At 38.7% G+C, this 14,863-nt stretch overlaps 1 protein-coding gene across 4 annotated transcripts in view; it reads right to left on the reverse strand.

Annotated features, from left to right (window-relative positions):
• The window catches only part of SKAP1 (src kinase associated phosphoprotein 1), a 256,811-nt gene that overhangs the window by 197,498 nt on the left and 44,450 nt on the right, over positions 1-14,863 (reverse strand). For all 4 annotated transcript variants that reach the window (XM_084863580.1, XM_084863583.1, XM_084863582.1 and 1 more), the window contains exon 4: positions 3,139-3,255. In XM_084863580.1, the coding sequence (XP_084719706.1) occupies positions 3,139-3,255 (117 nt within the window). The remainder of the gene's footprint in view (positions 1-3,138; positions 3,256-14,863) is intronic.

The following is a 14,863-nucleotide window of genomic DNA, read 5'->3' on the forward strand; positions in this document are numbered from 1 at the left end:
TTCCCAATGAGATGGTAAGTGCCATGAGGAGAGGGACTGTGTCTGATTTTTTAGCTGCATATTTCACTTACAACCTAGCATGCTGACTTGGTATTACCTTATAATCTCTAAATAAGTGTTTGTAAAAATAATAAGTAGTGTGTCAAGCATTACTGTTCTCTATAATGGTAAAATCTAGGTAAGCAGGATACGTTTACTTAAAATTTTAACATCTTTCTAACCTTCTCTTAAATTTCACAGGAAATGTACACACTTTCATTTTTCCAGGGGAAGGAAACAAACATGAATTGTGTTCATTACTTATCAAGTACTCAGGCATGCACTACAATAGAATCAATGCCTTACAGAAACTCACATTTAAACATTATCTCACCATCCCATGAGTAAACTTTCAACACATATAAACAAATCTATTCTTACCTCTACCATTGACTCTGGCTCTTTGGGAATTCTTTTAACTTTTATGTACAGAATAAAAAATAAAAATCTATTGAGAATTTAATATTACTAACATAGTTAACTCCTCTGTTACGGGGAGCCACTATAGAATAGAATTCCCCATTTTGGGACTTTCCAGATAACAGAAAAATGTCAACATGATTTTTTAAAAGTTTTATTAAATTTACTTGGGTGACAGTGGTTAATAGGATCATATAGGTTTCAAGTGTACATTTCTTTTTTTCTTTTTTTAAAAATATATTTTATTGATTTTTTACAGAGAGGAAAGGAGAGAGAGAGAAACGTCGATGAGAAACATCCTACCGGGGATGTGCCCGGGACCTTTCAGTCCGCAGACCGATGCTCTATCACTGAGCCAAACCGGTTTCGGCTCAAGTGTACATTTCTATGAATATATGTATATTGTACTGTATGCCCCTCACCCAAAATCAAACCATCTTCCATCATCATATATGAGGTCCCCTCCTCACCCCAACACCCCCTTCCCTCTGGCAACCACCACACTGTTGTCTGGAAACACTAATTTTTTTTTTTAATTCCAACTATTTTTAATGAAACTATTTCCAAACATGCCATGTGTATCTGTATAGTCTTGACCAAAATGTCTGGAACATGAATCTATCTTTTTGGATAAGTTCGATGAGAATGACAGAGTGGTTAAGAACAGAGATTCCAGAACCAGACTAAAGTATAAATTCTGGCACTACTACGTACTAGCTGTGTGATCTGAAACAAGTTAACATCCCTCGGTACCAACTTCCTTATCTGTAAAATAAAGATAAATCCCAATATCTACCTCTTAGGGCTGTTCGGGGGATTAAATAACGGTATGCTCAAAGTGCTTAGAACATAGATTCAAGGCTCAATAAATGCTAGCTAAAAAGTTTCACGTTGTTAAGGTACTGAGCTACTGGAGAGTTTGAACTGTTTCTCTCTAGAATACAGTATGTCCCCAAACAGCTTTTTTAAAGTTTCCACATAAATTTTGTTTTAATGATAAACTTCGTTTTCTATATAAATGTTCAATTGTTTTTCTGTTCCTTACCTCGGTGTTATGTGATTATACCTCAGTGGATGCCTTGACAGGACCTCCTTCTTCTAACCTGATGCTTCACTCCCTGTGGGCTGAGAGCGCAGTGAGGACTCAGGGCTCTCTCACAGAGAAGGCACGTCAGTGTTAACACAGACTCAGGAACATCTATTTCTACTCAGAGGCTTACTTACTGTGTTTTCAGCAGTGTCTGGGAGAATTGGGAATACCACATAAGTGACTTATGGATGAAGGAGGGCCTATTGTTCTAATTCTGTCAAGCATTAGATTGATCCAAAACAAATGACAGGTTTTGGGTGTGTGTGTGTGTGTGTGTTTTTTTTTTTTTTTAATGTTTTGCACTGTTAATTTTCTTCAATTATTAATCAGCTACTAATGTAATTATTAAGCTCCCAATCATACCTGAACCAATATTCAGATCTCACTTTACAGGGCCTAATTTCTAAAACATGGGTATTACTAATTGTGCCGGTTTACCAAGCTCAAACAAAATAAAATGTTTTTGTGGGATTGTATCCATAGTGGAGGTTATCAAGTCAATGCAAAGGAGAAAATATGAATCACCAAACGAGCTAAATGAAGTAAGAATTCATGGATAAATTGAGAATAGAAGGGAATATAGGGATTAAGAACTCTTGGAAAATGCCAAAGTCGTAGGGAAATTTGGAAGAAAAATCACTGGAAAGATTGCAGACTAATAAAGAGAAATAAGAAATAATTTACCAACTTTACTCCCAACTCCTAAGTGAGTAGTAAGCTTCCAATTTAATATTCAGTTTAGCAGCATCTCCACCTTTTCCCTCCACTGGCAAGGCACAAGAGAGACGTTGGTAAGATAACCGTGTGCATCAGTGGTGATCAAACCTTCTGTTCCAGTGGCCAGATGCCAGAGAGGCACAGTGAACCCCACCCTTGGGATGTCTGAGTCTGAGCCAGAAACTGGCAGCCACCAAGCCAACATTTTTATATTCATGCATCTTAAAAATTTATCTGCATTTTGCATCCGACTCTATTACATGGCAATGTGTTTTAATATAAAAACAATATTCGTAACAGTTGAATTATTTAAATCCTCCCATTCCTAAATCTCCAAGTAAAATCAATGCTCCAGGAAGATTTGCATTATGTTTCATGCGGCTTCCCCTTGAACAACACCAATATGGCTGGGCATGTGAAAAGAACGGGTAAAAACAATGTCTTATGATAATACGATGATCTTAAAATTTCAAATAATCAACAACAAATCAATAATCCAATAACCACTAAACGAAGGCTCTAATTCTCACGCAACTCTGTGAGGCTCAAAAATCTGAAAGAATGGCAAATTGGGCCCTGCCATCTGAAAATGCCCTCTTAGCTTTCGAAGCTTCAGTCCTTATAAAAAGATCAATAATGATGTCTTCCTGCTTCAATATGGAATTAGCGTTTTCCTAAATACATTAACTTCAGAAGTATTGAATTACCAGGAGGCCCAGCACCACAATGAAACAAATAGTTGTTCTTTGCAAACGAGTGATTACCCGTTCAGAGGACCCACACCGAAGCTGCTGGAGCCAAATGACAAAGGGCAGAGACACATAAAAAGCAACAAAGTATGATGAGCCAAAATCCAGGAAAATGACACTCACCCTCATCCTGATAATCTGGCAAAAAAGGTGCCTCTGAGATGAAGGAAGGGCCATGAATTCCACTGTGGTTATCATCGGAGCTGTCCTGTCCAAGGAAATTTTCAGCTTGGTCTCCCCCTGAGGGACAGAAAAGAAAACAAGTAAGGTCTTACGTTGGGCATCTTTATAAAGGTCTTTGTCTATTTCTCCTGGTGTTCACATAAAAAGATACACCAAAAGCTATATCTCGATGGACATGGCTACTAACCATTAACATAGGAGAAACAGATAATAAGCTCAAAAACCAACTTACCTGGATGGGAAGTTTTCCATTCTAGTACTCTCTAACTAGAGCTTAGTAACTGTTAGCTTAGACTAGGGAGACCTCTGTCACCAGAGGAAAGCTTCTCCACCACACTTCAAATGAAAATATAGCAATATAAATATGTATCCCTCTATACTACATCTCCATTATATGACCTTGTTCATGAATACCTCTTTCTCTTCATATTTCCAAATGAAGCAGACTAAATTGCACAAAGGGTTAACCTTCCATGCATAATACAATGGAGCAAGGCCAATATGCCTTCCCGGTCTGAAAAATAAGAGAAGTAAAAATATGGAGAGCCTGGCCTTTGCCGGATTCTATTCCAATTTCAATCACTGCTTGTTTTGCGATCTTAAGAAAGTTCTCTCTTTATAATTCTAGTTTACAGCCTATGCAACCCAACCTCTTAGGAATTCTAAAAGCCCTGAGAAGGTAATATTTGTTCTGCAGAATGGCTTTGATGAAAGGTAATGTATATACAATACGGAATTATGCAATTAAAACAATGCTAATCTCTTTTGGGTGTTTTCAGCATACATTGGATTATATTTGGTAGAAGTGGCCCGTGCTATTATGATACTTTAAAAGGTTCAGGCGGAAGATGTTAGCTCAGTCAGGAACCGGAAGAAGAGGCTCTGCATTGCAAATGGCTTTCCTTAAAATCCCCTGAACAGAGGTACAGTCTGCTGATGAAAGGACACCAACAGCTGCTGCGTTCATTTCGCAAACATGAAAAGGGGATTTTCAGCCGAATTTAATATTATTTCGAATACTAATTTCCAAAGGAAATCACCAATGCTAATCTCAGTAAACACTGTCGAGTTTTGGCCCTGGGTTTCAACGAGGGAGCAGTGAAACCAAACAACCTACATAGAATCTGTATTGCTTCACTTTAAAGGTTTATTTCCTACAATTAAACTAGAAGGATAGGGGGGATATAAAATGATGAAAAGAGAATGGCTGAGCACACGATACAGTATGTAGATGGTGTTTTATGGAGTTGTACATTTGAAACCTGTATAGTTTTATTATCCGATGTCACCCCAATAAATTCAACAACAACAACAACAACAACAACAGCAACAAAAGAATAGCAGCCTGGCCAGTATGCCCAGTGGTTAGGCATCCTTTGTGCACCTGGAAGTTGCCGGTTCAATTTCCTGTCAAGGGCATACGCCTGGGTTGCAGGCCCGGTCCTTGGTATGGGGGTGTGCAGGAGGCAGCTTATCGGTGTGCTTTTTCATGGATGCTTCTCTCTCCCTCTCCCTTCCTTTATCTCTAAAAATCAATAAACTATTCTTTTTTTTTTTAAAGGATGGCTGGAGCCTTCTCCTTCCATACATTAGATGATCATATCCAGACTCTTCTATGATCAAGGTAGATATTCCTAACTGAGCAGAACACCTGCAGAGAGAGTTCTTCAGAAATAAACTGTGGAGTGCATTGTGGGGAAGAAAAGTAAAATGAAAAAGAAAAGCGAACAACATTTCATAGAACAGTCGCTGGCGAGAGCCACAAGAAATGCTCTCCTTTCTTAGGTCACTGATCAGGACAGAAAGCTTATGCTTAAAGTATCCCTCTGAAACGTCCATCATAACCAGGAAAATCTCAACCTCAAAGAGGGAATTAAACTACGCAAACTCTGCATCACTGCGAATTCACTGAAGTTATTCTATCAACACGACCGAAACAGTATGCCTGGCAGGTGACCTGAACGTGAGCTGTGAAGTTAAAGCAATTTAAAAATTTTGAGCCAAACCAAATTCAATCTTTAAAAAAAAAAAAAAAATCATTTGGGTTGCCATGCAACATTGAACATTTGTAGGATATACTGAACATTATTTATCAACTAACATTCTAGACACAGTTTTCTGCTTGCTTCAGAAATTTGACAAATCTACTCTCTTATACATTCTAGCATCCCAGGTTTTATTTACTTTTTTTTTTTTTTTCCTTAAATAAGCAGATCAGGTAGGGGTTTGTGTTGCTTTGTTGTTTTTTAATGAACTTTTTATTTTGGAATAATATAGACTTATTTCCAAGATAGTAAAGAGAATTCCGGTATACCCTTCATCCAGTTTCCCCAGATGTCAACTAAGTATGTAACTAGGGTGTATCTGTCAAAGCCAAGAATTTAACGTTGGTACAGCTAACTAATACAGACCTTATTTGGATTTCCCCAGTTTTCCCATTAATGTCCTTTTTCCGTCCCAGGATCTACTCCAATTGCATTTAGAGCTTCCATTTTTAAAAAATATTTTTTTTAATGCTTTCATAGAGGAAGGAAGAGAAGGAGAGAGATAGAAACATCGATGAGAGAGAACCAGTGATTGGCCACCCCCTGCACGCCCCACACTGTGGATTGAGCTGCCACAACCTGGGCACGTGCCCGTCAGGAATTGAACTGTGGCCTCTTGGTTCATAGGTACATGCTTAACCCCTGAGCCATGGGTTTGGCATCTGATTTACCAACTTCAGATGGAAACGTCGCTTCCGCATGATTCCTTGGTTTCTGAGCATAGTTTCCCAATGGTAGGCTTTTAACAGCCAAAGATGAGACCAGACCTCCACAAAGCAGATAACCACAAAGGTACACAACGCAAGAAAGACAGCTGAGGTCAGTATTAAGAATGGCTGCAGTGGGGGAAATATTTGAAAATATGTTTTTACACCCAAGCATAATTAGTTCCCGGTGACGGAAATGTTGCTGTGAGTGTGTTTAGTGTTATATCGAGTGGCCCAACTCCCGTGGGCACACACTGTATGAAGCCCTTAACACCATATAAACAGACACTCCCATGTCATTACAGGGATTGCAACGGCTCAAGATGCAAGGGCGGGAAGTTTTACAGAAGAACCAGCCATTACTGTGGTCATTTTGGATTTGTTTACATTTATAACATCATTTTTGTTGTTGTTGAAACATAACGGCAAGTGACCTGTGGATTTATATAGAGCTCTGAGAGTCGCAGTTCCAAGTGGCCACTACGAAGGGCCGGTGGGATCAGACGTAAAGGATCACAAGCTCTAGTGACAGATATTTCCACTCCAGCAGCTTTCCAATTAGGGCCCAGAACTCCATCTGCTCAGTGTGGCTTTCTCACAAGCAAGAACCCTGGCCACTGGAGACACACTTTCCCATTGCAACTCACTCAGAATCAATGCATTTCTATACGGACATATATATCCTACCACACGGCATCTCCATTCATCACATCCACCACCTCCTGCTCTTTGTGTTTCTAAACAGGGTCTGAGGGAACTATATCAAGGGTTCACCCGCTATTAGCTGATCATTTGCTCCTTCATCCTAAGTGTCATAAGAATTGGGCGCTAGATACACTCCTTAGTACATTCAATGTCAGGTTCTCCACCGAGTATTGTGCTGAGGGGCCTGTAAGGGGGGCATTTCTCTATTGTTCTTTCCTGAGAGTCAAACTCAATTTTATTCATGCTCCGTGGAGTGATAAGTTGGGGATTTCTCAGGGATTGGAGCAGAAAGATAAAGTAGCTGTGTGGTAGGTGTGAGGTAATTATTTGCTAGGGTTTCTGTGCTATTTGTTTTTAATTCCCTGTGTTTTCATTAACAGTTAATGAGTTTCTCTCCCCCTCCCCCTCCACTTAATTCTAAAACAATAGCTTGGACACTCGAAGCTGGATTTTTCTGCCATGGATTCAACCAGCTGTTGCTGCTCCATAAACTTTATGGAGAAGTGAATTAAACGGCGAAAACCTTTCATTTCCTAATTCAATTCCGAATAAAACAGGGAGGAAAATGAACCATGATGATGTTCCCCTTGTAACTATTTTGACTCACAGCAAACCCATCTGATCCTAAACGTACAGGTACTGTTTAGGGACAAACACAGGCCATAGTGACAATTTTACCAAAGAAATGAGAAGGAAGTGAGAAAAAGACAGAAAGTTAGTATGAGCATAAAAAATAACATGAGAGAAACAAAGAACAAATAAAACGTACACATGTTTGCTTACTCAATGATTTTTTTCATGTAAGTATAAAGTCATCATCTTTTACTTCTTCTCTAATTAACTATGAGCTGTATTATTAAGACTTTTTCACATCTGCAACCAACTGTTTATACAGTATGGCTAAAAACTTCACAGGGTTTGCTATTACTTCATCAAGCATCTTTGGGTAATATTAAGGAAATTGAAATTAATGTAAAATTACCTGCAATTTTTTTTTGTTTTTTTTTGTTGCTATTGGAAGGGAACACATGACTTGTGGCTTTACTTAATATTTAAAAGCCCATGAGACACACAGCTCCGCCTTTAAACTAATCAGTCCTTCGTAAAATGCTATAAATAAAGGTCCTTGATCCAAATCCAGCTAGTTTTCATGCTTGATAGCATTAATACCAGATTTTCATTGGCCAATTTAATAGTAATGCAGTTCCCAAAGCTGAACTATGGTTAAGATTAGCAAAACTGCAGCTTATTACTCCTTATTGCCACCATTTACCTAAATTATTGGATATACCGCCAACTAAAAAAATATGTTGGGTACACATGTGTCCATATGTGTGAAACGTTACTCACATGTAAATATATTATGGGGCACATTTGCAACACCAAAGCTAAAGTTCTGTCAACACGTCCGTTATAAATGACGTTCCCTTTTGCACATACTCATGCATCAGAAAATATATGGTGTCCCCCCACAGAACATCTCAGAGGCTTCACTGGTTTCTAAATATCCATTTGGATTTGCGTGGTTAGTTCTTGTGATTAATCCATATGTAGTGAAGGTCTCAGATTCTTCTCTGTTCTATACAGTCTGACTTCCTGCCCGTCCCTCTGCTTTCCTCTTACGTGTAGCCATAACTCAATGTATAAATATTCTTCTGCCCTCCCCCCCCAAGGCCCTAGCAGTGTGTGTAATAGTACTGAATGTCATTAAATCTACGGAACAAACGATGGGCCAGGTAAAGAAAGTTTCCATTTATCATCCTTTTTATAAGTTGCTCCAACTAGATCTTGAATGAACAAGAACTACATTGAGCCTAAAACTAAGTTTTTAACATAGAATACTGTTTACTAATCATAAGGATCATGCTAAGAATAATGAACCTCTTAAGAAGCTTTAGGGGTGCCATTTGCAGAGAGAAGCACAATCTAAATGATCAGAAATGGAACCAAATTGAGTAGACACTTACAGCACGATCACTACCACACCTGTGAACCCATAAACCAAAAGGGCAGCATAGCTTAATAATATTTCCAAAATGTGCGGCATCCGTCAGTGGCGGGTTGTTCAGGCCTGTGGGAGCCAATGAAAAAGTTTTTTCCCCCTCTCTCCTTCAAGAAATGGTCCTTTATAATGCAGTTTTTCCTTTTGACCAGTAGGGTGGGCTGCAGTGTATAGCATCATCCTAGTTCTTTAAAAAGAAATCAGAAAAAAAAAAAAGAAAGAAAGAAAGAAAAGGTAGCCGCCATGGGAACAAACCCTTCTGCTCTCCCCAGCCCCCTAAAAAAGCTGAGATTTTTTTTAACCCTTCTTAGGTTTCACATAAAGGCATAACTCCTGGACATTAACGAACTGGAGTGCTGGCAGCAACAAATATAAACCAGATAATTGTATATGTGACAACACACACTTCATAAAGCAAATTACAGCCTGTCAGCAATCATTCTGGCTTTACACTAACACATTCCATCTACCACCGTTATTGTTCAACTGCTGCTCACATAGAGCCTGCTGAGTTGGCATGTTTTCAGTAATGATGGCATTTGACAGAATTCAAAACATGTAAACATAGGTATTTGCTAGCGTGTAGATGAATATATGGTAAAATGAATGCATTTATCACATAACAACCAGGCAATCGTAACCTGGTTCTGTTTTCCTTGGACCCCTACATTCTTAGTGTTTTATTTTTTTGCTACCGTGTTTCCCCGAAAATAAGACATCCTCCAAAAATAAGACCTACTTACAGGTTTCCTTCTGAGTGAAATATAAGGCATCCCCCCGAAAATAAGGCCCCCCCTAGACTAAACATGAGAGATTTGGTCCACTGATTCTGAAAGAAATGGAGTCACAAGAAATTCACCAGGAAATTCAGGAATTGGATTGGTATGATGATGTTCCAAGATGATGACATGGTTGTCATTGAATAAATGAGTAAATTCTTGATGCTGTAGGATTCACAGTTTGTCCGGTTTGTGTTGACAACTACTGTACTACCGAACCATATACGGGTAATCAATTTCCTTTATTTTCATTTAACAATAAATGTGTACCGTATTCTTCTTCATGGAAAAATAAGACATCCCCTGAAAATAAGACCTAGCGCATCTTTGGGAGCAAAAATTAATATAAGACACTGTCTTATTTTCGGGGAAACAGGGTAGGAAGCAGCTCCTTCTGACTACAGGCTCTGGGTCAAGACTTATCTCATCTAATTCTCAGAATAATCCTGTGATATATTTTTATCTCAAAGCTGCAGAAAATGAGACACAGAGATGAAATAGCCCACCCAAAGCCACATCAGTGACTCACAAGTGGCAGAGCCAGGCTCTGACCCTACCTTGTCTGGTTACTAACCTCTTGTTCTAACCCACTGAGCTGTACAGTCTCCAAATCTGCATGCTTTATAAATGACGGCCATTACTCAAGGGCAAAGCATGCTGAATGACTTGGGCTTGTGGCATGTGCTATAAATTATTATTTTCTTACTTCAGGAAAGTAAATCTATAATCAAAAGTATAAATTATTGTAAGTAGTAGTAATACCAATAATCACATTAGGCGTGGGGCTGGTAGACAAAGCTGAACGTGGTCAGTGATTTGTTCAAGAGGGAGTTAGCCCTATTCAAAGGTCCAAACTTACCGCAGAATTATTGCAGTGATTAAAAAAAAAAAAATACCACTTTGGGACATGAGTTTCATGCTTACAGAATTTATACAACTACTTTGGGTTTAGTCAGGTAAATATATTAAATATTTTCCTACATCTCCTGTTTGGTTTCATTGGATCCTAGGTATTTTGGTCTTGCTTCGCGTAAAATGAACCAACATGTTCCACATTCAAATATAGTTTGGACCTAAAGAATGTCATGTCCTTTCCAGCACTATCATGCTTTAAGTCTCACAGTGGGAAAACAGGTTGAAACATATACAATCCCACATCAATGCAGTGATTTTATTGCTATTGGTTCATCTTGCTCTCTTTTCTCTTCCTTTTCTTTTTCCCAAAGGACAGGTTGTAGTAAGACCGTGGCATCCACTTTTAGTCCTGATGCATTCCAGGATCATGTGTACCAACGTTACTTCTTTTTGAGAAAAACTGTCAGGCCAGTTGGACCCCAATATCTCCTGCTGAAGAAGAAGGGGACTGCATGATGTGAAGGCTGTGAGCAGATATAGGAACAACTGTCCACACAGCCAAGGAGTAAAAATAACACAGCACACAAGAAAGAATGATTCACAGGTTAGGTGAGCAGACCTGGAAAATGTAAAACATCTTTTAACAGACTGCCTAAAAGGAGAGTTTTCTTTGTGAGCAATATAGACCTTCAAGATCACTAAGGGTGTAATGGCAACAGATGACAAGATACCCCAACCCCACCTTAACCAAGGTCTCCTGTTCATGTATGAAAATAACATCTGTGTAACCACATGTAGGTAACAACAATATCAACAAGCCAAAGTTCTCACTATCTGCGTTCTGTTCAGTGTTTGGTCCCTTTTGGAACAGAAGAGTATCCCCCTTTTTAAAAAACTTATTTTTCCTTTTCTATTGGGGTATCACTAACACAAGTAAAGTGCACAAACTTGGAGGGCAAGGTGATACCATTTTTTAAGTTTTGGGAAATGCCTTTTATTATTATTTTAATTAATACACATGTATTTTATTAATCAACTAGAGGCCTGGTGCACGAAATTCATGCACTTGGCAGCGAGGGAGGGAGGTGTCCCTCAGCCCAGTCTGCACCCTCTCACAGTCTGGGAGGCCTCAGGGGATGTCCAACTAACGGCTTGGGCCCATAGGAAGTGGGCCTAAGGCAGCAATAGGACATCCTTAGCACTGTTGCAGAGGCAGGAGAAACTCCTGCCATGCTGCTGTGCTCACCTGCCATGAGCCTGGCTCCTGGCTGGGTGGCACTCCCGCTGTGGGAGCTCACTGACCACCAGAGGGCAGCTCTTGCATTGAGCATCTTCCCCCTGGTGGTCAGTGAGTGTCATAGTGACCGGTCATTTAGCTGTTCAGTCTATTTGCATGTTAGCCTTTTATTATATCGGATAGGATTTGTCACTTTGGGTTGCCAGCTCCAACAAGATACCAACATGAATTCATAGTGATCACAGACAATGTCTATTCAATTTGGGAAAGTATCTTTTAGAGATGAATTGTGATCAAGAACTTTTCAGGCTGGAAAGTGTGTGTTAAATACACATCAGCTGACAAAGACAGAAAAGTTCAAAGTTCCCACTATTTGCCTCACAAGAGTCAGCAGTAGCTGGAAGCTTTATTTTACACATCATATATAAGCCCCCTTCTCCATAACTAAGTCATTCCTTTCCTGTTTCAGTGATCCTTCGGCCATCCTGGTACCCAATAACTAGTAAACAAGTTTCTGAGAGAAGTGTGTGGTGATGGTCAGCATAGTGAAAAATTAATGCATTATAAGAATTGGGCTCAACCACCACATTATTTAGCCTCCAAATATCAAACAAATTCACTGGCTTACAAGGGCTTAACCTTTATGAAAAAACAATGTAAGCAGAAAAAAATATATATTTAAACTAGCCACATTTTTTTCTCAACATTTTGTGTCCAGACATAAAAATTCATTAGAGGCAGAATTTCTGAACAGATAAATTCTTATGTCAAAATTTTATGTTTAGAAACTGTACTCCGTGCTTGATTTTCTGTGTTGCTCTAGGGATAATATTATCTAAGAGAAATAATTTATTTTTTTCCTCTACAAAATTTCCTAAAACTTATCAAAGACATTTAAAGCAGACATTAATGTATCAATTACTTGATTTTTGTTTGCCATCTACATCAAGACAAGAACCAGATTTTCTATGAACATTTAGAGACCACATAAGGGGGGAAAAATACTGAGGTTTAAAAAAAAAGATATTTTTTTAATCAGCTACCATGAGCATTATATGATACTATTTTATTTTAAAATTTACTTTTAAGTGATACTAGAGGCCCAGTGCACGAAATTCGGGGAGGGGGGTAATGACTCTCAGCTCAGCCTGCACCCTCTCCAATCTGGGACCCCTTGAGAGATGTCCGACTGCCTGTTTAGGCCCCATCCTACCAGGACTCCTGGCTCCCAGCTGCTCGCCTGCCTTCTTGATTGCCCCTAACTGCTTCTGCCTGCCAGCTTGATCACCCCCTAACCACTCCCCTGCCAGCCTGATTGCCCCTAACTGCACTCCCCTACAGGCCTTGTCCCCCCCAACTGCACTCCCCTGCTGGTGATCTTATGGTGGCCATCTTGTGTCCACATGGGGGCAGCCATCTCCAGTGTTTCCCAAAGTGTGGTACATGTACCCCCAGGGGTAAGGAAAGAGTTTGGTGGAGGTACGCATTGCACTGGAGTTTGGTGGGGATGTGCACTACACTGTGCTTAACTGCGCCTAATTCTACGTTCTCATGAGTACGAGGGGTACTCAGCGTTACGAAAATTATAGAAGGGGTACACATAGTATGTCAAAAGTTTGGGAAACACTGTATGGGGGCAGCCATCATGTGTATTGGAAGGATCGTCAATTTGCATATTACTCTTTTATTAGATAGGATGTCAAGACAACATACCTATATACTGCTGATTCTCAAAGACTAAGCAACAAAGATTGTTGCTAGTTTATACCATCATCAAGGTCTTGCCAAAAAAAATTAATAAGTAAAGGAGGAAAAATTCTGGAATGAATATAAAATGATCAAATCATGATTCTACTGAAAAAGAGCTCACTCCTGTGTCAAATCAAGATTTTTTTGTAAGCTTCTTCATTAGTTAAGCATGCCCAGAGCAAAACTTTCAAATGTTACAAGAAGACATATAATGAAAACTCATCTTCCCTTCCTTCTCTTGGTTCTTCTCTCCAGAGACAACCATTGTGATACTTCTTGGGTGTTCTATGAACTTTCCGTTTAATGGTCTGTGTGGTAAATCTTTTTTTAAAGAACAAAAACAACAAATGGTAGCATTTGTCCTGTTCGGTCACTGGCTTTTTCTCCTAATCATTTATCTTTAAGGTTGCTCTATATTAGCACCTATAGATTTATCTTTATCTCATTTTAGCACAAAAGATGTGCATATGGTAAAAATTTAAGTAGTGCCAAAGGATATAAATAATAAAGACTCTCTCTTGCATTCATACTGGTAACCTATCAACAGAGGTTACTACTATTATTATATCCCAAAATTATTCCATACACAAATAAAAGCAAGCAGGCAAGCACACACACACTATACAATGTTTGTCCAAACTGCTCTTTTCACTTAGCAATATGCCTTGGAGACAGCTTTCCATGTTACAAATATATATGTGTTATGTTCTTCTAAACACTATGCAGCCTTCCATTAATGGTTGTAATGTAATTTATTTAACTAGTCCTCTACTGCTGCACATTTAGGAGTCTTTGCTATTCCAAACAATGTATAATAAACATCCGTATGCATAATATATTGTGTAGGGGATACAGAAGACAGAAGCATCTGATTCCAATAATTTCTTCTTTCACCCCCATGAAGGCAGTTCTTTTTCTTATTTCTCAACATAATCTACTTCGAATTAGGACATTTACAAAGGACATAAAAATTGTAGAAAAATGTTAATTTTTGTTAATGTTAAAAAGAGTAAAAAAAAGTGAGTCTTTTTATTTTAAAATCTGTCTTTGACAGTAGTTGCAAAAGTATATTAATTTAAAAACATGTTGGGTGAAGAGGGGCAAAAGGGTGAGAAAATAGGGAACATCTGTAATACTGTCAACAATAAAAAAAAATAACAACCAGTAGATGTATAGGAAGTAAAATATTTGAAAAGGTATTAAAGTTAATAATTAACTTCAAAAACAATTTGTGTGTACATTCACTTTCCACAGATTAATTTGTATAAAATGGAGCAAATAAAGAAAGGGGGAAAGGCCTAAAGGAAGTCAAGTCACAAAAGCAGCTGTCAAGATTGTTGATGCTAAAAGGCTGGGCTAAAGCCAAAAGCAGGAGTATTTGTCCTGTGTACATTTCCCCCTGTTAAGTCCCCGAAAGACACAGAAAGCATTCTGGAAGATTTCTTTGTAAAAAGTAGCATAGGTTAGGATATGCTAGGTTCATAACCAACACTTGTGTTTATAAAATATTAGCATTCCAGGAATAGTGATAGAAAGATACTTAACAATAAATTACAAATATTGTAAATTTGGACTTTTTCTTGCAT

Source organism: Pipistrellus hanaki (genome assembly GCF_964339955.1).
Source record: "Pipistrellus hanaki genome assembly, chromosome: 16".
NCBI lineage: Eukaryota > Metazoa > Chordata > Mammalia > Chiroptera > Vespertilionidae > Pipistrellus > Pipistrellus hanaki.